Source organism: Hylobates moloch, unplaced genomic scaffold, assembly GCF_009828535.3.
Source record: "Hylobates moloch isolate HMO894 unplaced genomic scaffold, HMol_V3 SCAFFOLD_3, whole genome shotgun sequence".
Taxonomy (NCBI): domain Eukaryota; kingdom Metazoa; phylum Chordata; class Mammalia; order Primates; family Hylobatidae; genus Hylobates; species Hylobates moloch.
Genome location: NW_026652278.1, coordinates 10,720,833 through 10,747,300, shown reverse-complemented (window position 1 = coordinate 10,747,300; position 26,468 = coordinate 10,720,833). Strand labels below are relative to the sequence as shown.

Here is a 26,468-nt window from a genome sequence, read left to right as displayed (position 1 = left end):
TTTGCATTTCACCCACACTCAACACTCAACACTGACAATGACATGGTGGAAATTATCCAAGAATCCAAGAGAGACTTTCTAAGCTAAAATATCAAGAAGCCCAGAGCCCGAGGGCTTCTATCTTCTTAGATGCAGATATTCTTGCCAGGGTGGGCACTTCTAAAAAGAGCAAAACAAAGCCTGACATCTCATCACAGGGCAAACCTAACCTGGTGCCATGGATGACCCCATCCAGAACAGGAGGGCCCTAGGAGATCCGACAGTCTTCCCCTTCTGCCCGCTCACTAACAGCATGACCTTCGGGAAGCTGCTGCCATTGTCAGTATCCTATCTCCTCCCTGGTAACATGGGGACAATAACACCCTACAAGGGAGTCATGAGCCTTAAAAAGATGTCAGCTCTACAGGGCTGAACCAAGTGCCAGGAGCACAGATGGTGCTCAGTAAATAGCAGTTGTTACTGCGACCATGAGGAGATGGTGGGGAAGATGACTCCCTTCACCAACACTTAAGTGGGGGTTGGGGGGCTGCCTTTCTTCCAAAGACTGGCTTGATATGCAACACGTGGAAGGTTCTGGAAGGTGTTCAGGATGAGTCGAGGTGTATTTTGAAGGCGTGTGGGGCACGGTGTGCGATGACCTGTGGGACAAGAAGGAAGCGCAGGTGGTGTGCCGGCAGCTGGGCTGTGGGGCAGCCATCTCTGCCCCCGGAGAGGCCCACTTTGGCCAGGGCTCCGGCCCCATTCTTCTGGACGATGTGCAGTGTTCCGGGATTGAGGACTACCTGGGGGAGTGCTCCCATGCTGGCTGGTCCACCCACAACTGTGGGCACGGGGAAGACGCTGGTGTCATCTGCTCAGGTACATTTCTATCTTTTCTGAAAGTTGATTTTTCATTTTTTTCTGATCAATCCCTGAGGCTTCTCGTTTCTTCCCGACATGAGAGAATGCTTTTGTAACATATCATTTCATTAGTATGAAACTCCCTGTCCACCCACATCCTCAACCACTGTTCCCAAGAAAGACACTCACTCAGAAGCCGACTCCTCTATGATATTTATAAAACAGCTGAACACTGTAACTCTGACCCCAATCCTCTGTGTCTATTTGAGAAGTCAAAGATAATCATATTGGGAAGAATGCTAGATTTGAAATGAAAAGGCTTAGTCCAGCTGCAGGAAAGGTACATGGTTTGTGGATCCTGATACAAAACAAAAATGTGGGCCCCCTTTTCAAAAAGTGTAAGAATTTCAAGACAGAGACAGCAGAGCGTCAATGGAAGGGCAGGGCCCATGGGACCTGGTTGAGGCTCACCCCAATGAATATTCCTCTATGATTCCCTCTCCCCAAACCCCCTGCCCCCTTGAGCTTAACGTGGCATTTTGCACATTATTTTCCCCTTGCCTAAGAAGTTGAGAATGATCAGCACGACAATCATGATAATGCCTTTTACTGTACTGCTGTGAGGACGAGGCATCTGTCAGTTCTGATCCACTGTCTTGTCATTCCACAGCCTGAAAAGCAGGATGCCCACAAGGTTGTGTTGATACTTCTGCTTATTGAGGAAATCAGCCCTCTAGAGAGTGAGCAGCTATGTCTCTGATAAACCGACTTTGGGTGATGGGGCGAGGTGTAGAATCAGGAGGAGGGGGAACAGGAAGGCTCCTCCTTGCTGCTCAGCTGCAGACAACCGTGGAGTCAGAGGGGGTGTCTTTCTCTCCCCCACTCCCCTGCCAATTCCTCCCAAACCCAACATGCTAGGAAGCAGGATTAGGTCCATCATCAAGTGGCCAGGAGCTAAGCATTCACCAATATTTACTGTCAAAGACTGTAGAGATGCAGCAGTGAACACAACATCCCCATTCCTTGCGATGGACTTATAGGTGACTGCCGGCTAGCAGGTACCTCGCCTCTCCCGCCGACTGCAAAGACAAGGGCCTGTTGTGGCTGAGACCTTTCCTACTGCAGGCAGCTTCATCTCGACAGCTGTTAAGGGGTCAGAGGAGAACTCCAGTCCATTAAACCATCATTCCCAAGGCCTCTCACCAGCCTGCAGGGCAAAGGTGGCCCCAGGCCCTCCCACCTCCTAGACCACTAGGTCCTGCCTTGTTATTGAACCAAGCGGGACGCTGTCCAAAGCCCTTCCTGTGAGTCCTCAGCAGGCCTGTATGGAATTTACCTTGGCCTCATGGGGGTGCTCCAGGCAGCCTGGGTGGGCAGAAAGAGGACTCTGCCACTCTTAGGCAGCAAGTCCTGCACTAGGCCCCTTGGGAGGGAAGGTGGGAGACAGGGGCTGAGAACAATCTAGTTAGCGAAGTATTGTCAGTATAAATCTTGCTTCAGGCAATTTAAAAACACTTTCCATGATTTTGCCCTCCAAGGGACATTTGGCAATGTCTGGAGACATTCTTGATTGTTACAACTAAGGTGCTACTAGCCTGTGTGGGCAAAAGCCAGAGATGCTACTAAATATCCTGCAATGCACAGGACAGTTCCCACCACAGAACTTTCCAGCCCAAATGTCAATAGTGTGAGGTTAATAAACCCTGCTTCAGAATCAGGCATGTGCAGTTGAATTTACTGATTGTAATAACTATTTATTAATTAACTGATCATTGATTAACAGTTGCATCAATAATGAAAGCAAAGTTATCTATCGTTTCTTCCCCAAGTGTTAGCCTTAGTTTAGTTTCTTTTCCAGTCATTTCCTCTGATTGTCCCCTCTACTGATTACAGTTAATTAAATGTATCCTGTCATTTTTGAGGGGGATAATCTCATCCCAAGTGAATCTTGAGCAGATTCACTGAATCATTATTGTAGCCTTCACAGGTCATGTGCTCCAAGCATGACAGGTCTCTGAGTGGTCTCGCCTAAGAGACTGTCTCAAAGCATAACCCTGATGTCAGCCACTGAGCAGTCTCCTGTTTCCTGAGCACCTCCTGTTCATTATCCCATTCCACCCTTACAGCAATTCAGGGGGGCTTGTTTTATGAGCCTTGCATTGCGAATAGGGAAACTGGGGTCCAAAGACAAGGTTAAGCAAGGTCAAAGTTAAATGCCTTGACCAAAGTCCCACAGCAAATATTTAGGTCTCTGGACTCCACATCCAGTCCTCTGTCTCCTGCACCAAATGTCGACACTCTGGAAAAATTGCCCTGCGGCTAGGCAAAAATGTTCAAATGTTTGGAGTTGTCTTTGATGCTCTGCCAGTAGCCTCACCCTCCTCACCTATGTCAGGCCTCCGCAACACACTCACACCCCCTAAATCCTGTCAAGCTCCCCAGGTGCAGGGAACCTCTGTGCTGAACTGCCCTAATTTACTTAAACAGGAGCTGGGACCCACCTTCTTCCATCCTTGAGGATCACACTTCCCCCAGTTCCATTTCCTTAAGTGCTCTTCCCCTCCGCCTCCAGTGATGTTGAGAGAAAGTTAATGAATGTTAATTGGGGAAATAAGTAATTGACTACGTGAGTGAGAGGACTGGATGTAAATGGATTAGTCAGTTCTGCTGTTTTTCAAATACCCCCAAACAGCATGGCCCAGGTTTCCATGCCCTAAGCAGACTCTCTTTGAAATCCTTTACTTACTTTAAAAAGTCACCCAGTTTTGGCCGGGCGCGGTGGCTCACGCTTGTAATCCCAGCACTTTGGGAGGCCCAGGCGGGCGGATCACGAGGTCAGGAGATCAAGACCACGGTGAAACCCCGTCTCTATTAAGAATACAAAAAGTTAGCCGGGCGTGGTGGCGGGCGCCTGTAGTCCCAGCTACTTGGAGAGGCTGAGGCAGGAGAATGGCGTGAACCCGGGAGGCGGAGCTTGCAGTGAGCCGAGATTGCGCCACTGCACTCCAACCTGGGTAACAGAGCGAGACTCCGTCTCAAAAAAAAAAAAAAAAAGTCACCCAGTTTTACTTACAAGTTACAATTAAGCCATATTTATTTTAATACAAAAACAAAGTTGTAAACACTCAACAACATCAGGTACCCTCAGTCCCTTAGGAAGATGCACCTATTTATCCTGTGGGGTCTTCTACCCCAGCTCATGGTGAGAAACTAAGAAACCCAACCCTAGTGGGCTCTTCCTGAGTGGAGTGTACACTAAAATGTGTGTATTTCAATGAATATTGAAAAGAGTCAAAAGGTCTTTCCTTCCCAGATATGCCCTAAGCCTTTTTGAAGTAATCATATATAAGGCAAATTCCAGGCTGAAGTTTTTGACTGGGGTGTTAGTAATGGGGCAACAGCAGATCCTTCTAGGAAGTACAGGTTATTCCAGAATTTTTATCATCTCTAATAGACTCAGTTTACATTTAACTTTCTTTTTTTCTCATAGAGTATGAAAATGAACGCTTGCAAACTTTTGGTAAGAATCACACTTTACTATGTCTTTAACAGAACATCCACTAACGCCCCAATCCTTTGATTGTATTTACCAGCATAATGCATTGCAAGAGGTTGGGGAGTGACAGAAAAAAAAAAAAAAAAAAACGAATTTAATCAAAAGGACTCAACAAGGAAAGAGAAAAAACAAGTAGCTTCATTGCCTTTAACGATATGGAAATCTTTGCTCCCCAAACTGTTATCCAAATGTATTTTAGAAAATCATGGAGTGAGGACATGAATATGGTATAGTAAATTATCAAGCAAAACTGTTATTAAACTCAAACTAAAGAAAATCCTAACTTTGGACACCCAAATAATGCCTCTAAGGTTGGAAAGGCAGTGACTATGGCCTCAGAACAGAGTCCCTTTCCATCTCTGTTTAGCAAATTCAGAGATTAATGAGAAAAGCACAGCCTTTATTGTTAACCTGAGTCCTTCAGCATTCTCCTTTATGAGTGCCTCAGGAATATAGTTCTATAAGTATTTTGTCTTTCTGGCAGAAGACGCATTTGCACAAATAATCCAGTTTAAAAGATCAATCTGCACATGACTCAGATGCACAATAAATTTCTCACTTGCCACTGATCAGAACCTACTGGATATATTTCTCAAAGCATGCCATTAGCTCAACATCTGCTCCAGGAAGTCATCACATACATGCTGACGCTTGCCCAGTAAACTTGGGTAGACTATTTTGCATGACAATGATACCTCATTTATTTCTCTCTGCTCTTAGATGCTGAGATCCTAATGCCATTTCCTGGTGGTAAGTCAAGATTTTCTAACTTCCTGGCTGATACAGCTTGGTGGGTCATTTGCTGCTAAAGTGATGGATGTATCTCCAACCCTACAAACACTACCAAACAGAATGGTTTCATCTGAGGATCCCAATGCTTTCACTTCACTCATAAATCTCTACAGGTTTTTTGTTTTTTGTTTTGTGTTAATGCACAGAGGAAGGCTCTGTCCTTCTCCCCATCCTTCTTTGTCTATGTAACTTCTTCCTACTCTTCTTTCAAGCCTCAGATCCATTGTCATCTCTTAGGGAAGACATCCCCAAATCCCACCCCACTCCATTATAAACTCTCAAAACATCATGAGATTATACTGCTTCCTGGCATTTGGCATAGTTGCAAATCTCCGTGTAATTTTAGATTAACATGACTGCCTCCTCCAGGCTTGCGAACTAGACTCCAAACTCTGTGACAGCCAGAGTTGGATCTGTTAGTTTAACCACAGTATTCACAGTGCTATCTATTCGGCCCTGGTGTGTGCTCAGTAAATGCTTATTGCAAGGTGAAACAAATAGGTTAATGAAGAATATGTGCCTTCAGCTAACGTGCAGTATTTCTGTATTTCCCCCAAAAGACTGGCCACAACTGCAACTAGTGAATGGCTCAGGTAGGTGTTCGGGGCGTGTGGAAGTTTTCTACCATGGCCAGTGGGGCAGGGTTTGCGACGACCAGTGGGACATGAATGAAGCCGACGTGGTGTGCCGGCAGCTGCACTGTGGGCGTGCCCTCGCAGCCCCTGCTGAGGCCCAATTTGGCGAAGGCAGAGGCGAATTTCTACTGGATGATGTGGACTGTACTGGGAAAGAGAGTTTTTTGGGACAATGTCCTCATGCCGGCTGGGGCCTGCATAACTGTGGCCCCAGAGAAGACGCCAGCATCATCTGTGCAGGTAATGGCCACCTCTCCCCCCACAGGTGCCCCTCACTACATCTCCACTCACCCCACTGGCAGTGCTTACACCTATGTAATTGACCATCTCTGCCACTTGGGTGAGCCAAAAGTAAAGACACAGTGGTAATTTGAGAACTTCAACTTGAGCTCAGGAATTTATTAGCCACAAGATGTTGAAATGAATTTTTCACAGAGAAAAATAGTGGAAGATATTGGTGGTTCCATGTCAAAGCCTAGATTTCAAAATGAATGGTGAAAGACAACAGGAGTCAACAGTGATGCGACTCACTTTCTGGGCGTGTTCTTTCTTTCTTTAGGTCACTGTGGTGAACTGAGAGACAAAGGTTTTTCCCACTAAAAATTTGCAGTCAACTGAGGGTGATAAAACAAGGAGTTTGTAAATTAGAATAGCAATAGCTTGTCTTGATTGGGAGCTCAGGTCATGACTGCCAATCACAAGTCTTTAACCAAATAGTCATCATCATAATCAGTCTAGGACAGGGTTTAGATCACTCTCTGTTGTAGGTGGACTGTCCTGTGCATTGTAGGCAATTTTGCAGCATCCCTGACCTCTACCCACTAATAACAGTAGCACTCCTACTCCTGACACTATTGCTAAGTGTCCTTTGGGGGAGTAAATTGTCCCTGAGAACCACTGGTCTAGATATACAAACAAATTTCCACCAAACATGTGGCTAATTTAGCATACTACCAGTGCTAACGGTGTAAATTTGTGTGCCAGTGGGGAAAAAAGCAAAGAATTTTTTTTTTTTTTTTTGAGATGGAGTCTCCCTCTGTCACCCAGGCTGGAGTGCAGTGGCTCGATCTCGGTTCACTGCAAGGTCTGCCTTCTGGGTTCACGCCATTCTCCTGCCTCAGCCTCCTGAGTAGCTGGGACTACAGGCGCCCGCCACCATGCCAGGCTAATTTTTTGTATTTTTAGTAGAGACGGGGTTTCACCGTGTTAGCCAGGATGGTCTTGATCTCCTGACCTCGTGATCCACCCGCCTCAGCCTCCCAAAGTGCTGGGATTACAGGTGTGAGCCACCGCACCCAGCCAAAAAGCAAATAATTTAGCAGGTCTGACCAAGCAGTAAACTTGGTCACTCACCAAAATTTCTAATTGTATTAAACCAGAAAGACTTTATCTCATTGATACTAATATCATTAACTAGCCTTTTCAGTCCATTCAAACAGCTCAAATAGTGTGTGTGTGTGTGTGTGTGTGTGTGTGTGTGTATGTGTAAGTTTTGGTTTGTTTTTTCATTTAGCTTTTGTTTTTTTTTCCAACTCTTTTATTTTTAAAAATTATTTGGAGTTTTGGCATAGAATTCCAACAAACAATCTAGTCTATAAAGCCACTGTGTTCCACCTAACAGTTTCGTGTGTATAATTAGTGTTTTCTCCTCTTTGGAGGCGTTATAGGGTTTGCACAGTGGACACAGTAGAGCCACAATTGAATTGAATATGTGTTATTAGACACACTATGCTAAAAAATTAATACATTTCATGGTTAATTAAAGTCACCTGAACTAAGGCAGGGAGGGTCAATGCTTTTATTTCTTCTTCATTTTAAAATTAATTTTTATTTAAAGCATCTCTAGAAGCAGCTACCCTTTTCTAAGGTAGATCTTTTCTTTTCCTGTATGTTAACAGAGGCTGAGTACTTAAAGCCTACATCAGGTAAGTTCATGCTTTTGTTTTACTGACTTGACATTTTTTTATTCTAGAAGCTACCTGGGCAGGTAATAGACAGATAATAAAGAGACAAATGGAATAAATGGTGGAGAAGGATCAGTTTGTCATATTTTGACAGTCATTATTTCTGCATTCCTGGGCCATTAAGATAATCCTTTCATTAAGTTGAAAATGTCATTGGACTGCTTTCTTTGTTTCGCAAGAATGAGCTTTATTTTCACTTCAGTCATAAGGGTTTTGGTTATTCTCTAGCATTGCTATTTTCATTTTTCCAGTGGAATAGCTGTTAAAAGCATGATTCCTATCACCAAGATCTTTAAGGGAAAAGCTTGGTAAATTGTGTTTCTTTCGTTACCGTTTAGCATATGTTCTTTCCTGCCATGTGGGGCTCAGTGTGGCTGGGGAAGGGAAGTCCCTGCCTGTACTTCACTCTTATGTTCTAATGCCACCAAATTCCCAACCTGTCTCCCTGCAGAGAATGCTGAAGACTCACTGCAAATGCCCCAAGGTAGGAGATATTTTTATGCTGCATTTGCAGTTAGTCCTTACTTGGTACAGTTTTCTTTTGGTTCAAAAACCAAAAAATTTTCATTGTAGCTGCTCAGCTGAATTTGGAGAGGAGAATATACTACATATTCTGTACATACCATATTTGGATCAATTTCCTAGTATGCAAGGAAACCGGTGTGTCCTACAACTAGTAAATGCAATGGGAGCATGTTCAAGACAGGCTTGTGCACTAGCCAAGGCTGAGCTTGGGGACGAGGGAAAGGCATGGATTTGGCAGCAAAAGGTCTGAGTGTAAGTTCCATCTCAGCCACTTATTTAGTGTAACTTTGGGCAACTCGCTAACACCTTTATAAAGGGGGGATAAAAACACCAACTTTGCAGTGCTCCATCTAAGTTAAATGAGATCATATAGATGGAATGGTAACTAGAGCCAGCTTCTATACAGTGTTTACCATGTCCCAGGCACTTTTCTAAGGACTTTTCCTGCATAATTACCCATTATTTAATAAGTTATTTAATTAATAAGTTAAATACTTAAATAATGGGTAATTACACAGGTAAGTCCCTTAAGGATTGGCAAACTTTTTCTGTAAAGGGCCACATGGCAAATATTTTAGGCTTCAGAGGCCAGGTGCTCTCTGTTGCATTTATTAGACTCTGCTTCAGTAGCATGAAAGCAGCCACAGACAATTCATAAACTCATGAACATGTCTATGTTTTAGTAACATTTCATTTGCAAAAACAGGCACTCAGCTAGGGTTGAACCACAGGCCCTAGTTTCCTGACCCCTGCTCTAATAAATTAATTAATTCTAAACACTGCATGAATGACGTTTAGTTTTTACAATGACCTGATGAGGTAGGTATGACTGTAATCCCCATTTTACTGAGGATGAAACTGAAGCATAGAAAAGTTAATCAACTTTTATTATGATACCTTGCTTGACTTTTATGGAGAGTTGATGTTAAAAATAGATATATTTCTCCTGTTTAGTTTCTCAAATCATAAAAAAATAGAGCCAAATCTTATTCCTCCTCTCTCTGCTCACTTCACCCAACCAATGCATCAGAAAATTCTGTGTCTACTTCTAAAATATATGCTAAACCCATTAGCATCTTCCAACTCCACTAATACTGCAGTCATCTAAAGCCCCATCATCGTTCATGTCACTATAGCAACAATTTTCTAAATAGTCCTCTACCTCCTCCCTTTCCTCCCCCAATATATACAGGATCTATTCTCATCATAGAAACTAGAGCAGGCTGGTAATTATAAATTAGATCATTCCTTTTCACTCAAAATTCTCCAAAAGCTTTCCGTTGTATTTAGAATAACATCCAAATCTGGTACCATGGTCTTTCAGACCCTGCATGACCTATGCCTTGCTTATGTCTCTGATCCTTGAGAACACGCCTCCTCTTGCACTGTGTTCCTGAGTCTTTTTTCCATCCCTTGAAACTGACAAGGTAGTTTCCACCTTAGGGCCTTTGTAGGGGGTACTTCCCTCTGCCTGAAATGCTCTTCTCCCAGACTTTTCTTCAGCTCATTCCTTGTAATCAGGCCTCAGGTAAAATGTCAGTCCCTCAGAGAGGTTTCCCCTGAATACACAATCTGGAAAGGCTTCCTCTCAATCACATTCTATTTGATCAGCCTGTTGTTTTTCTCTTCATAGTACTCACACTATTCAAGATAGCCATTTTTTTCTTTTTTTCTAAAATGGAGTCTCACTCTCACCCAGGCTGGAGTGCAGTGGCGTCATCTCTGCTCACTGCAACCTCCACTTCTCAGGTTCAAGCAATTCTCCTGCCTCAGCCTCCCGAGTAGCTGGAATTACAGGTGTGTGCCACCACACCTGGCTAATTTTTTGTATTTTTAGTAGAGATGGGTTTCACCATGTTGGCCAGGCTGGTCTTTGAACTCCTGAGCTCAAGTGATCTGCCCACCTCAGCCTCCCAAAGTGCTGGGATTACAGGCGTGAGCCACCACGGCCAGCCCAAGATAGTCTTTGTACTCTTTTGTCGTTGTCCTGCTCATCTGTGTCCTCCTGCACCACTCCCCAGAATGTGGGTTTTGTGAGAGTAGGAACTTTGGCAATCTTGTTTATCTCAGAGCCAAGGAGAGTTCCTGATACACAATAGGTTCTAAATAAATATTTGAGTGAAAAAAGTAGACATATATAACATTCTGCCACTTCCATAAATTGCTGTTGAAAACATTATACTAGGTATTAAAATACTCAAGTGAACAAAGGCAATGACTTTTTTAGGAGGATACCACTTATCAGGCAGTGAGAATTCCATTACGCACCATGATTTCCATCTGCCTTCAAACTCCAGGAAGTTCAGAGCTAAATTGAATGATCAATATTAGCAATAGCCAAGGATTTTTTTTGGTTGGTTGGTAATTTTTCCATGTATTTTCCTTTCATTCATATGCTTGTTAATCTTATATTTCTATTTTTCTGGTCTTGCTATGCAGGTATATGTATTTTACTGTCACTTGAAATTTGTAGCAGAACATATACATATATATAATTACATATTAAATTATATCATATAAATTATAACACAATATTCAATAAAATAATCTAATGTAATATATAATTGTGATGTTATAGTATATAATATTATTATAATATTGTATTGTATATTGCATATCATAATGTGTAATATATAATAATAGTATGTATAATAATTAATAACATATATAAGATTATTAGAAATGTCCATAAAGGGTCCAGGAGGAACCAGATGATGGCCCCTGGGCTCTGATGGAGGCACGAGCTGAGAAGACAGCTCATATGTGGACATGCCATGGCCATCTTACTTTGCTGCCAGCGGGTAACCACTGCCCAGGACAGACAGGTGGCCCAGAGTGCCACTGGTGACTGGCTTGCTGTCAGTGTGTGGGCATTCTGAACAGCCAGTATTATATGTTAAGGCTTTTCTTTCTAGGCTGTGTTAAAAGCAATCAAATCAGCAAATACAGGACTTCTGAAAGCCTGTTAAGTCCCAGGGGCTGATTTCACCAGGAATTCGTGATATTTTACATTTTGTAGTTTAGACTTGTCACATTAAAGATTTGTTGAAAACCAATAAGTAGGTCAAGTAAAAGTTATTCAATTTAATAGAATAAGAACTATGTCAATTTATTCTTACCAATAGGTGACGGAAATTCAGCAATCATATCATCAGGTAAGATAACTTGTTTGTACTGTTTTCCCCTGGGACTTTTCTATTTTCCCACCCAATACAGGAGGGAAGTACATGGAAGAGTGGCTATTGAGTTATTTTACTCAGTGACTTATTATAACCTGCCTCTTATAACTGAGCTTGGACGGAGATGATTTTCAGGACATCACTCCAAAAGATTCACTAACCTCTTAAAAAAAGAGAGCTAACAATACTGTTTAGAAAATACTGGAAACATTTGGAATATAGGGTTTGGTAATTATTTAATTTTTCAGTTTGGCCAGCTTCTTTGGGAGTATCCAAACTCTCTTAATTTTTATAAAGGAAATGTTTCATTTTTCGAAGGAATAATCATCTGATTGCATGTAATATTTACTTATTGTATAATTTCCCCATCGCTGCTCTAACAAAGTGCCATAACTTAGTGGCTTAAACAACACAAATTTATGATCTTGTAGTTCTAGGGGTCAGAAATCCAAAATGGGTCTCAGCTAAGAGTAGTATCAGGCAGGCTGTGTTCATTCTAGAAGCTCTGGAAAAAAAGGATACATTTCCTACCTTTTCCAGTTTTTAGTGGTGACCTGCATTCCTTGGCTGGTGGTCAGGCCTCCATCTTTAAAGCCAGCTGAGAGATTAGCATTTTCCAATCTCTCTCTGACTCTCTTCTGCCTTCTGCTTCCACTTTTAAGGACCCTTGTGATGCCATTGGGCCCACCTGATAATGCAGGATAATGTTCTAATGTTAAGGCAACTGATTAACAACTGTAGTTTCACCAGCAATCTTAATTCACCCCTTTGCTGCGTGACCTAACATATGCTCAGGTTCCAGCAATTAGAATGTGGATATCTTTGGGGAGGCCAATACTCAGCCTTCTGTACTTGTTTATGAAATAGATTTTGTAGTTACTGCTGCTCAGTGGCGCAGAAATGGACACGTTATTCAGAACATACATTAAAATGTGGTGACCAAACAGCAAGCAGAGAGAAGAAAGGTATGACAGAAGAGGGGGAGCATCTACCCAAGCCTATCCAAAAAGAGAAGCAATTGTTCTCCATCTCCTGCAGTTGCCTCTGTCAATGTTCTTTATGGATATTGTAAGTAATTCCCATGGCCAGACATGGCATGAAGTTAGGTCTGTAGAGCAGGAGAGAATGTGGGACCGTGGAGCCATAGAGAGGTTTTTTGTTAGCACAACAGCAAAAAACTTTTTTTTTTTTTTGGAAAAAAAAAAGGAAAAATGTTGGGGAAAAAACAGGCTTAGGAATAAAACATGCAGAACATGCAAATAAAATTACCAGAGCGTCCTCATGATCTAGACCACAGGCCAACTCTTAGGAGGAATATTAAGACCTAAAACACAAAACTATCATCACAAAACACCAAATAACTGCACTTGGACGTCGAATCTGGAAGAGAGACAGGCCGGGGATGATTGAGCCTAATGGGATTGAAGATCAGACGGCTAAGAGGTGATTTAGCATTTCTGTCACTTACTCAGAGGTCACTTCAGAGTGGAGGCAAAACCACATCTTGTGAAATCATAGGTAACCCCTGGCCAAACACCCCTCCCTCAAGTTACTTATTGTTCACAGGTGCTTCTTTATTACAGTTTTACCTGCTGCCATCTCAACTCAACTCTCTCCTACAAGTGCCGCACATTTGGCATCGTCAGGTAGGACACTACCAGCAACTCTGCCATGGTAAATTCATCGTAGATTCTAAGTTGCATGAATGATAGTCGGTGGTTCTGCACCTTCACTTGGTATTGCTAAAAGATCACTTGAGATCAAATGATTTGAGAGGAAAGGAACAAGAGGACCCTGAGATGGTCTGAATTTCACTTTGTGTTTGATCACCTATCATTTTACTATCAAAAAACATGAGAACGCAAGTCTTCTCATTTCACATGCTTTCACTAATGCAGAGTAAGAAGAAAAGAAATGGGGGAAGTGTGTGTTAGAGAAAAAGATTATTAAAGAGTCTCCTCATATCTTTTGATTTTAAGAAATAAACTACAGCACTTGGCCTTATGTCTGGGAATTATCCAACTTAGAGACGTCTAAATTACATCTCAGTGACCACCATTATAATCCATTTTCATTTGACCATGCTAGTTGATTCTGTCTCCACTTCTGCATCACCTGTAACTGCTGATATTTCAGTTACACCATCATATAATTCACATTCTGACAATGCTAATAATCATCTTTAGTAAGTCCTTAAGCCTGCACTATCCATGTGCTTACTGAGATGTGCTGTGTCTGTTAAATACACACTGGATCTTTCAAAGACTCAGGAAAATGGGTAGTTGTTGTTCAATGAGTATAAGCTTTCAGTTACGCAACATGCATAAGTTCTAGAGATCTGCTGTGCAACATCATGCCTATAGTTAACACACCGTACTGTGCACTTCAAAATTTGTTGTGGGTAGATTTCATGTCAAGCGTTCTTACCACACACCCGAAAGAGACGTAAGGAAACTTTTGGAGGTGATGGATATATTTATTACTTGGTTGTAGTGGTGGTGTCACAGGTGTGTGCTTGTATCCAAACACATCAAGCTATACACATTAAACATGCATAGTTTTTTGGTCTATCAATTATACCGCAAAAATTGTTTTAAGAAAGACAATACTATTAAAAGAATGTAGGCCAGGCACAGTGGCTCACACCTGTAATCCCAGCACTTTGGGAGGCTGAGGTGAGTGGATCACAAGGTCAGGAAATCGAGACCAGCCTGGCCAATATGGTGAAACCTCATCTTTACTAAAAACTACAAAAATTAGCTGGGCGCCATGGCACATGCCTGTAATCCCAGCTACTCAGGAGTCTGAGGCAGGGGGATCACTTGAACCCGGTAGGCGGAGGTCGCAGTGAGCCAAGATTGCTGGTGACAGAGCAAGACTCTATCCCACAAAAAAAAAAAAAAAAAAAAAAAAAAAAGCCAAATTGCTCATTGACTTTTTTATATGGATTATATTTTGTATTTATATTTTATACTATTACATTGAAATGATAATATTTTTGATACATCAGATTAAATAAGATATATTATTAAAACTAATTCCATCTGTTTCTTTTTACTTTTAAAATGTGGCAACCAGAAAATCTAAAATTACATGTGTAGTTTGCACTTAATTTATAATAAACAGCATTGCCTTCCACTGAGACAATCACGTATGTTGAACGTCTTATATGGATTTTCTTGTCTAATCCTTCCAACAGCTGGATGAGGGGACTTCTATAACCTCAATTTTCAAAATGAAGAAACCTATGCTCAGATAGGTTAAATATTGTCCTCAAGGTTGGTGGAATGATAACACAATCTGACTTCAGAGCCCTAAAGCTTAATCTCTGAACTATTCTAAACTCTCTAAACCACATTAAAATCCTATTCTAAAAAATATTGACAAGGCACATTGCCTATTCAGAAACTAGAAGTCTCTATTTGAGATGACAAAAGCTAAGACTGAAAAGAGTTCATCTCTGACCTGGGTCTGCATTTAATTTTTGTACTCTTACCCTTGCCTCTCCCAAACTCACATATCCATTGCATATTGGTGGCCACTGCAACACCAGCGCCAGTCCCCTGCCCTGCCTGGTCCAGTCTTCCCCATCCCTCTCCAAGCTGCCCTGGCAGGAGTGGCTCCCTCTTCTAGATTCTCACAGCTTTTTATCTATCCTCACTTTAGCTCTTATTCCTCTCTCATCCAGTTGCATATGTATCCACTTGCTTCCCCAGTGACATGAGGGCAGAATCCATCTTTCTCATTTTCAACATTGCCCGCAGCACGCGTGTGCGCACACACACGCACATACATACAGATATCTTGAGGACAATGTCAGCATGTCTGCTCTCTGATTGGCAGGAATTCAGTGGTGGTTAAATAAATAAATAAATAAATGAGTAAATGCTTGAATAAATGAATGTCATTTGGCTTTTGCCAGTTTGCATACTTATGTCCACTTCTAAATATGAACAACAAAGAGAAAAAACACGTTAAATTCCTAGCTGTAGTGTCTACATGACTAAATGCGGACATTTTTGCACGTTAAGTGGCATATTCCACTTACTTGACAGTGTAGTGCTCACAGCTGACTCCTGGATTAGGATCTACTCTCTTCTACCTGCCATTTATGAGACCCTCATGATGTTTCTTTACCCCTTTGTGCTTCTGTTACCCCATCTGAGAAGTGGAAACAACAGCCACTGATTTCAAAGAGTTCTGAGGATTAAGTCACTGAATCTGTGTAAAGCACTTAGCAGGCAGCCTGGAGCATGGTAGGTGCACAGCGAGTGTGCCCTCCTTCTGTGCCTGGAGGAATGTCCTGTGGGATGCTGTTTTTCACAAGGAGGGGCTTCTGCCCCATAGCGGCTAGGCCAGGTGAAAAGAGCATGGCATTTCTGTTCACTGCTATAGTCAGGTCATTTTATCACAGTTCCTCCTCCAGCCCCTGGCAACCACCAGTCTGCTTCTGTCGCTACGGATTTACCTATTCTGGATATTTCATATAAATGGCGTCATACCACATGTGGCCTTTCCTGCCTAGCATGATGTTTGTTTGTTTGTTTTTCTTTTTTCTTTTCTTTCTCTCTCTTTTTTTTTTTTTTTTTTGAGATGGATTCTTGCTTTGTCGCCCAGGCTGGAGTGCAGTGGCGCCATCTCGGCTCACTGCAAGCTCCGCCTCCCAGGTTCACACCATTCTCCTGCCTCAGCCTCCCGAGTAGCTGGGACTACAGGCGCCCGCCACCACGCCCGGCTAATTTTTTGTATTTTTTAGTAGAGATGGGGTTTCACCGTATTAGCCAGGATGGGCTCAATCTCCTGATCTCGTGATCCGCCCGCCTCGACCTCCCAAAGTGCTGGGATTACAGGCATGAGCCACCGCTCCCAGCCAGCATAACGTTTTTGATGCTGCTGGTTCCTTTAAAAATTATCCATTTTGAATGAGCTTGTATAAAGGTAGTTGAAATAGAGTCCCTCTTTCTATTCAACATTAAATATCAGGGATCATTTTCTTGTTTATTTTTAATTTTTATTTTCTTTTTTGAGAAGGAGTCTCAGTCTGTTGCCCAGGCTGAAGTTCAGTGTCACAATCTCAGCTCACTGCAACCTCCACCTCCTGGGTTCAAGTGATTCTCCTGCCTCAGCCTCCCGAGTAGCTGGGATTACAGGTGCATGCCACCATGCCAAGGTAATTTTTGTATTTTTTTTTCTTTTAGTAGAGATGGGGTTTCACCATGTTGGCCAGGCTGGTCTAGAACTCCTGACCTCAAGTGATCCGCCTGCCTTGGCCTCCCAAAGTGCTGGGATTGCAGGCGTGAGCCACCATGCCCAGCCTGGCCATTTTCTTTGTACTGCTTTTTCCAGCAGTTCTCTCAGCTTCCACCACCCCGGAAGATGTTAACCACCCAATCACATCATCAGGTAAGTCAATGAGCTGCTAGTTAAAACAAGAAAAATAGGTGTGATGCATTGATGAAAGGCTGAATTGTTGTTTAGGGCCAGGGGAGATATACTACCAAGGAATCTAAGGACCATGTGTGATGCCCAATGTCACTTGCAGCACCACATTTGAAGCTCCATGAGGCAAGGCTTTTATCTGTCTTGCTTGTTACTGTATCCCTAGCCCCTATCCCAATGCTTAACACATTATAGACACACAATAAATGTTTATTGAAAGAATAAACAAATGTGTAGGTGTTGCATGGTGGGCAGGCTGTTGGACCCCTCTTGAGGCAGCTTTGGCCTCAGCCAAGAACAATCCTGGTAGACAGTGTATAGTGGAGGCGAATCTCTCCACTCAAGAGACACAGGTATCACTCTGAATAACACCAGCAGCCCCTATTTGTACACATATCCTGCCTCAAAGAGAAGTTAGTATCATAGCAAACTAATGAAGTCAGATCTAACAAATATTTATATTTTTCAGTGTCAGCGGATAATGAAAAGTTACCAACTACCCTAGCAGGTAAGCAATGATTCTATCATTCATCCTATGGATGGGAGGCCTTACCATCCAGAGGAGACATCCAGGCAGATGGATCACTAGGTTGTATGATGTCTTCCATGGGGTCATCTAAGATAATCAGCATCCTTATGAATGCAATGATTTTTACCAACTTTTCCCAATTCATCAATGACTTCTTTGACTACTGCTGAGTGCCTCCTGCAGAACCTAGGGCTGATGCAGAGTTGAAGGGGGGAGTCATACGGGCATTTGGGGACAGCAGGGTCACACTGAGGAGCTTAACCTGAACTTGACTCCAACCTCATCAGAAGAAATCTGGCAGCTCATTGGCAGCGTGTGGCCAGTCCAGATGCTTTGGTTAAGGTGTGACATGGCTGGGGGTGCTTCACCAGCTGCCAGCTGAGTTCTTGTCTGATCTGTTCTGTGTTCAGCCGGTCCTAATCCCCATTTCCATGTTGTTCCAGTGCTACCTGTGGCCGACTCAGCATCTGCCAGCCGTAGGGCCAACGTGCCTGGGCCCAGCCCTTCAGGTGAGCAACCTTCCTGAGGATACCCTTTTGCTCTCCAAACCACAGGGTGAAGATGGGGTCATCCCAATGAGGGAGGAGCCTGGCAGAGCAGCACCGTTTGCAGCCTCTTTGGTGTAAAGGGGAAGCACCATCCTGAGAGGACCTCGACCTCCAGGACTGGGGCTGATTCACTGGGCCTCCCAGACAGCATCCTCACCTGCTGCTGTTCCAGGGAAACATTTTAAAGTTCAGAAAATACAGAGAATAAGAAAGCGAATAACCATGGCTGTCTTATCTAAATATGACCAACGCTTGCATTTGGTTATATTGGTTTTCCTGTCCTATCAATCAAGAAACAAAACATGGTTAAATTTGAAGCTCCCAATACTCCTCAATCTCAATCTTTTCTCTGTCCTTCCTCACAAACACTCTTAAATTTTGTGTATATCCTAACCTATGTGCTTGTGCCACCAAGCAAGACTAAGCATCCACCTTACGAATTAGATATCTTTTTGTTGTAACCTATTTTTAACCTGTTAAAGGTAGCTCTTTATCAATGTTGAGTGTGTTTCCTTTGACACCAGCTATTGAGTTAGTATTTTCATCATCCATATCCATATAATGATAATAATTCTAAAAGTAAATATTCATAAGACTTGTCTTTATATCTTACATATTTTTATGTTTAAATATACTAAAAATAAGAGTTAAAAGTATAATAATCTGCTTTATGAGTTAATTAGATGACTATATTTGACAATTTTTATTCCAGGAAAGGGCTGTTAAGTATTATTAATGCTCCCCTTGTGCATGCTTTATGATGTTCACAGGTATTTTACACACGCTCAAACACTGCAGGACTTATCAGAGCCCTTTCTCTACTAGTGGACACGAGCATTCTCTAAGAGGGGACTATGTTATACCAGGTTTTCCTAGCTTTACCTGACTGCAAAGCTCCTTCTGCTCACTGAGATTGGGACTAGTGTCTACAAAAATGAGTTTAAATAATGCTGAACTCCAAGTGCTTAGAACATGCCATTAATAGTTGTTAAATACCTAATCAAATTGTTTTAAGTGACCTTATCCCCTTGAGTAATTAAGTTTCCTTATGACCTTTGGGCCCCGACTTTCATCCTGATGATTCTGTTAAACAATATATCCTAAGGGTAAGAACTTTTCTTTCTCCCTCCCTCTGCCTGAAATGCACCCATTTCCATCACGTCCAGATTGCATCTCCCTGTGAAATCCTACGCTTGCTTCTGGGCCCGGTTGTAGAAGGACTTTCCTGAGCTCCACCATCAATGGAGTCTTTTCTCTGCTCAGAGTATCATTTGCATACTTTTCTAGCATTCTACCTCTTCTGTTATTAATAGCAGAGCTATCTGGATGTTTCTACTAGTCCCCAACTTAATTACAAACCTATTGTTTGCAGGGACTCTTATTTCAGTAACAAATTGCATATTCTGCAGGTCCTATTTGATTGACTAAACATCCTTACTAACAGAAGTGATGCAAAACATTATTAATGTTGGGTAGATAGCTTACTACACAGTAGTGGGTTTGAGAAACTTAACTTTGTGTTGTTTTTTAATGTCTTAGTTTGATAAACAATTCAACTTAACATTAGCTGGTTGGTGCAAGGGTTCTCGACTGTGGCAGGAACTGAAAGAAGACTCAGTCACCACAGCAGTCCCGCCTCTACACTTGAATTCCTAGGTCTAGTGCAGTGAGACGAGCACTGGCACAAGTCAACTAAGCAACTCGATTACTCACAGACAGGCAGCAAGGATCCTCAGAAGCCTAGGACCATGGGGAGGTGGTCCCCCAAGGATAAGGAAAGCTGCCCAGGGTGGATGGAGTCTCATCTGCATGTGCTCCACTTCACAAGACAGCGAGGGACCCCGAAAGCATTCCACTCAGAATTTGGTATTGCTGGGGGCCACTTGGCTCATGTTGCAGAGCATACTGTTCTAGGAGGAACATCCTGCTCTAGGATGAGGACAAAGCCCAAGCTGTCCCAGACACTTCCTTCTTGTCCCAGGATATTGCAGTCTCAGCACATTCTGCAGTTATTCTGAGACCTGTAGCAGGAGGGGTGCAGACCTGGGCTGGCCAAGGCCATTAAGGACCTGTTCTTCTGCAGTTAGCCCTGGCATGAAATCAGGACAGCTCTGTAGGACCAGTTTCTTTTATGGTAAGAAATGCCCTGAATACGGAATCCTCAAGGTAACAGAGATGATGGAGACTTAGATGAAAACATAATTTTCCAAATAAGATGGCTATTAAGCTGTGGGTTGAATTCTTGAAGAAATTTTCACTATTTTTTATTTATATTTTTTAATGTTACATTGTTATTTATAACGACTTTTTTGTTGTTCCATATAGTTGGGGTCACCTCGGAGACTTCACTGGCCATAACCCCTGTGTCCTCCACACTTTCATCAACAGGTAAAGACTTGCCTGGGAAATCAGGAGATATGGATGCTGAGGTCCCCAGCATCAGTCCGAGCTAGGTGAAAAGGCATAGGGTCACTTTGGGAGGTAGTTCTGTATAATAGAAAGAGCTGTAAATTCTTTCACTTTCAAGGTGTGTGATGTGTGATCTTGAGGAATTTAGGTGTTCTACCTGAGTCAGTTTCCTTTTCTAAATCAGGTGCAGTAACGCTTTTCAGCATAGTGGTTGAATACCTTAAAAAATGAGAGAACTAATATACAAGAAGTGAATGGTTGAATTCTAGGCACATGTTTATGTTTAGCTCTCTCCAATATCATAAATTCACAAATTATAGTTCTGAGAGTCGATGTATTAGAAAATCTTAAGGCCAATATGGTTATGAACATTCTGGATATCAGGACATAACTATTAACTGTAAGCATGCAGTTAAGCCTTGTATGCGTTGCCATAAATCTCTTCATATTTTACATATCTCTGTCCATGAGTTTCATAAAATAAAATTACTTTATGAATAATATGGCCTTGTATGGGATCCTTCCAGAAACTTCTAATATAGAATGGATCCTTGTAAACACCATGGATACTTCCAGAAAATTCTAATATAGAATTCAAGATAAAACCACCTTTTTCTGAGGGAAGGCTTATAACAAAGATTGGTCATTTGAAACTGAAGGTGATTATGTCTTACTGTCCTGGCCACATGTGCAACACAAGCTTATGTGATAAACAGACTTAGATCCAAAAAGGATGAGAGAAATACCTCTGTCACCAGAGGCCAGCCCCAGTACTTCTCCTCTTTGTGCCTCCCCAGGAGCCTGGATGGAGGTGAGGCTGCTGAATGGCACGGGGAGGTGCTCAGGCCGCGTGGAGGTTCTTGTCCAGGGCACATGGAGGACAGTGTGTGATGACCTCTGGAATCTGGCCAAGGCCACCGTCGTGTGCCGCCAGCTACAGTGTGGACAGGCTGTGGCAGCCCCATTAGGGGCTCACTTCGGTGCAGGCTCTGAGAAAATCCTGCTGGATGACATGCAGTGTGTGGGCAGCGAGAGCCACCTGGGGCAGTGCGTGCATGGGGGCCGGGCCAGGCACAACTGTGGGCACCTGGAGGATGCCAGTGTCATCTGTTCAGGTGAGGGCTGTCACCTCCCAGGACTTCACTATTGTCACAGGCAGCCAACACTAATAGAAACTACTGGACAATACATTATAAATAACCTCATAGACTTTGATCTCTTGATTAGATGTTGATGGTTCTCCAGCCCCCACCCCCACCACAGGGGCTGAAGCAGCTTCTACATTGGACATGCTCCCAGGTAGGTCTAATCTTTGGGTAGTTTGCTTTGAGTATACTTTTCTTTCTAAAAGTCGTTTTATTAAGTCATGGTAGAGCTCCTCCAGGGCTAGAGAAAGAGTCCTCTAGTCCTCTTCCACTTCACAGTCAGAGGGACCTGTTCATGACAAGTCTGGAGATAAGAATAAACAAAAAATGGAGATGTTTAGGCAGTGGAATATTTGTTGCATCAAATAAATCCCATTAGAATATCTCAGTGATTTTTTGCCAAGAGTTATTGTTAGAAAATATTAATTGTTCCCAAATAATTCATGAGCTCTAATCTAATTCATGAAAACCTAGGATTGTCTGCACTGGTGTGAGGCTGTTACCTCTCCTGGATGTCACTGCTTCTGTGTCTTTTCAGAAATATTCAACTCATATTCTCGGAAGTCATTTAGCATAATATTGTAATAGCACTGTAGACCATAGCATGTTGATTTCTTTGATCATCAGATGCTGGCAATTCACCAGGTCCCACTCCAACCACAGATTCTGAAGCTGCCACCCCATCATACACACCATCAGGTTGGTCCAATCTCTGCTTGGTTCTTTCGCATTGTAGCTTTTCCTCCATAGAATGTCTCTTTCTTAAGCCAAGATAGCAGGGTCTTTGTACTGCACAACTTCCAGGGCTCCACCTTGCTAGAATGCATTGTGCATTGCATCCTCATGCACATGGTCACATGCCATGAGGGAATAGTGGTCCCTGGGGTCATGGAGCTAGGTGGTCCTACGTGGTTGAGTCACTCTAGGATTAAGATAGTTAACAATCATTCCACATCACAGCACACCATACAGAGGGGCACAGAGCAGAAGGGAAACAAGTTTCTCATTCATTCCATCACCTAGATTTCTTAAATAATCCCTGAACTTGCCCAAACTATGCCTGTGAATTGGAAATTTTAGTTGTCTCCAAATGGTTTAGGAGCTCAGTCAATTGAAACAAAATAAGTTAGGATTGGATTAATATCCCCCAAGAGATACATCTAGTGTTCAGAACAGGTATTAAAAACTGCTTATAGATTCCCAAATTGGTAAATATTTGCATCATTATTATGTACCATCCTTTTCATTTTGAGAATCTGAAAAAAGCAGAAATAAGTGGTTAGAAGAGGATGCAGGAAACAAAAACACATCATTCCTGCCTCTGTAGGTATTTGATAGGAGAGCAATGAAGCCCATTCCCTCCAGTACACGATAACATGGACAACAGAACAGAACCATGGTTAGTGAAATTCCCGTGGTGGGGGCCACACACTCACAGTAGTACCTTCTTGGCCCAGACCAGAGCTGACTGCCAGCTGCTTCACTTTCAGGAAAAAACTCTGTACATTTCTTCGTTTCTTTTTTTTTTTTTTTTTTTTTTTGAGACAGAGTCTCACTCTGTCACCCAGGCTGGAGTGCAGTGGTGTGATCTCGGCTCACTGCAACGTCCACCTCCTGGGTTCAAGTGATTCTCCTGCCTCAGTTTCTCAAGTGGCTGGGATTACAGGCGCCTGCCACCACGCCTGGCTCATTTTTGTATTTTTAGTAGAGACAGGGTTTCCCCATGTTGGCCAGGCTGGTCTCAAACTCCTGACCTCAGGTGATCCACCCACCTCGGCCTCCCATAGTGCTGGGATTACAGGCATGAGCCACTGCGCCCCATCAACTCTGTACATTTCTGACATATTAAGATTGAATTTACATTGTATTATATGACCAACTGAAAAAGATAAATTACATGATTATTTCTTTTTCTACTCCAACCCACTTTAAACAACCAGTTGATGATTTAACCACTTCTGGATAGTCTACTCCCAAACTATTTTAAATGATCACAATAATAGAGAGGGTATTCAATCGTTTTGATTTACATACATATATAGAGACTATTATGAAAAGTATCAAACTCACTGACAGATGCTGAAAATAGTACAATGAGCCCCAGGGTACCAACTACTGAGTTTTATGAAATCCTAATATTTGCCCTAATTGTTTGAGATCCTTTTTAAAAGGAAACAACACAATACCTGACTGCTATTTAGGAGTTAATACGATGAAAAGAGCTGTCTTAATGCTCCATGAAAACCTCATGTGGCTTAGCTACTCAGAGTCCAGATACAGCCACCAAAGATCTAGATGGAAACCAAAACATTCAGCCATTTCATTGACTGCCATGTCCATGGATTGCTCCAAAAAGAAAAAGAGGAAGCCATCCACAAATGGTTTTATGGGCACTTCACAAGCTACAGTGTACAAAGCAATGGTGTGTCCTCAAAGTATTAGCACTTTTCATTGCGCTGTGGCATCTGCTATCTAGTGTTGAATGAGGTGGCAGGAAGGAGATACAGGAGCCACTAAAACCCTGACGGGACACCTTTGGAACCAGAAGTTCTCTTTGGGCTTATAGTCAGAAGTTCACACTCCCATGTGCAGCCAGGAGGTATCTAGCAGTGAACAAGGCCTCTCTTTGTTTTGCATTCACAGGTCAAGCACTGTCATTAACTACCACAGAGCCCACTGTGCTTCCCCCAACTCCCCCTCCAACAGGTCAGTTGGCATTTGTTTTATGGAGAAAGGGAACCATGTGCCCAGCACTGGCCTGGTGCCTTCCCAGACCTGAAGCCACACTAAGTGCTACCATACTCCTGCAAATTCTCCTTGCCTCTGGAGGAGCTGAGTCAGGAATTGATGCTGCATATTTGACTGTGACCTTCAGGCCATGTGTATTTTCTTTTTTTTTTTTTTTTTTTGAGAAGGAGTCTCGCTCTGTCACCCAGGCTGAAGTGCAGTGGCATGATCTCAGCTCACTGCAAGCTCTGCCTCCCAGGTTCATATCATTCTCCTGCCTCGCCTCCCGCCTCCACCACACCCGGCAAAATTTTTTTTTTTTTTTGTTTTTTGATGTTAGCTAGGATGGTCTCGATCTCCTGACCTCATGATCCACCCGCCTCGGCCTCCCAAAGTCCTGGGATTACAGGCGTGAGCCACCGCACCCGGTCCAGGCCGTGTGTATTTTCAAACTTTTGTCTTTCTAAAGTTGGGTTTAGGGGATGTCCTAACGATTAGGGCAGCCTCTGTTTGTCCCTGTGCCAGGTGCTGGGTTATCTGCAACCATAGCCACAACAGAGCCTGTGGCCCTGCCATCCACACCCATGTCCCTGGCAGGTAAGTGCTTGGGAAAATGGGGGAAGGAGCTCACATTTATGAAACAACCATAATGTGATAAGCAAAGAATCAGACGCTGTCACTAGTCTATGCTCAAACCACCTACAAGTGTTATCCTTCCCCCTACCTCACCTCACTGTTTCATAAAATGAGACACAGAAAATTTTCCTAGCGTCACCCAACTAGAATGTGGTAGAGCCAAGATTTGGGCACAAATATGTCTGACTCCAAACCCATATGACTCTGCTTAGCCAGTTGCCTTTGGTGGTGGGGCAGTATTCTCCAAAGCTACCTTTGGGCTAATGGGAAGAGAACATGCTTGTAAGCCCAATTGCTATGTCCCAGGTACATCAAGACTATAACCAGGAAATCAGGGAGTCAGCTGCGAGTTGCCACCTACTCTATAGCTTTTAATATAAAATTCCTAATTTATATTTTCCACTGTAACAATTAGGCAAGATTTATCCTTTTAGTTTACCTGATACTGTATATCAGGTGTAAACCCAAATCCCAGTTCTTTCCTTCTCACCTGGGCAGAACTGCCTATACATATGCTTTACAAAGAATGAAAGCTCGTTGTAGCATTCTGACACTATAAGGCTGGTTCTGTAGTAACTCACATCAGTAGTAACTCAATTTGTCTGGGCCAAGCCTAATGTTTTGTGTGCATGTCTGTGTTTTGAATAAATACTATGGTGGAAGTTTAAGGCTGTGTAGATGCACTAAGCTAGCCTTGCAGTCATTCTGCTACCTCCTCAAAAAACACTAAACAGCAGGCAGAGGTCTCTCATCTGTTTCAGGCCTTCACTTGGGCCACTTTTTGACATTCTGGGCCCCTAGGAACTTTTGCCTTCAGGGACCCCTACCTCCATTAAAAAAAAGTATATTTATATACACATAGATATGTATGTATATGTTCTAGTTTATGGTTGTATTGGTATAAAGACTATATTGTAGTCATTTCTTCTGATTTTAAAACAAATGAAGGCATGTTTGGGAGCCCTTAAAAGTCACGTGGACCCCAGGCACTGTGCCTGCCACGTCTGATTGAGGCATCTGTCCTGCTCTTCTGCATTCTTCTGAGTAATGAACACGTGCAGACCCACTAGACTCCAGCACCACAAGGACATTTCGGGAGGAAGAACACGATGCATTTCCCCTGATTTGAGACTGCTTTAAATCAGGGTGTGGGGGAGGATTCTGACTTATTTCATAACCTCCTCGGGGCAGAACCGATGGACTGTGTTAACAGCTGTCCTAACCTTATGCCCTCCTTAGAGCTGAGTCATAGGCGGTCTGCCCTGTTGTCAGTAGTGCTGCGCAGTGAGCTGGCTGCATTTTTGGACACAGGTTGCTCGCAGGAGCTTTGTTGAGAAAAGAGGTTCATTTTTTATGCTTAGTTCCTGGCAGGGTTGAGTTGAGAACAGTAGTTAATGGTCACACTGAATAATGCGAGTAGGAGTGGGTTGTTTATGAAATGGAGGCTGCCGGCTCAGAAGAATTGGAAGCTGTAAAGGGGGGATTGACCTAGAATCTCTCAGAAAATCTTCCTCACCTTCTCTTCTGAGCATAATCTACTTATG

At 42.8% G+C, this 26,468-nt stretch overlaps 1 protein-coding gene across 1 annotated transcript in view; it reads left to right on the top strand.

Annotated features, from left to right (window-relative positions):
* The first annotated feature begins 217 nt into the window (after nucleotides 1–217).
* Nucleotides 218–26,468, top strand: part of LOC116810343 (deleted in malignant brain tumors 1 protein-like) — a 40,526-nt gene continuing 14,275 nt past the window's right edge. Inside the window, 8 exon segments of the mRNA XM_058437007.1 lie at nucleotides 218–341; nucleotides 613–858; nucleotides 5,749–6,063; nucleotides 17,903–17,968; nucleotides 20,333–20,395; nucleotides 21,214–21,531; nucleotides 24,205–24,267; nucleotides 24,814–24,885. Coding sequence (XP_058292990.1) covers nucleotides 218–341; nucleotides 613–858; nucleotides 5,749–6,063; nucleotides 17,903–17,968; nucleotides 20,333–20,395; nucleotides 21,214–21,531; nucleotides 24,205–24,267; nucleotides 24,814–24,885 — 1,267 coding nt within the window.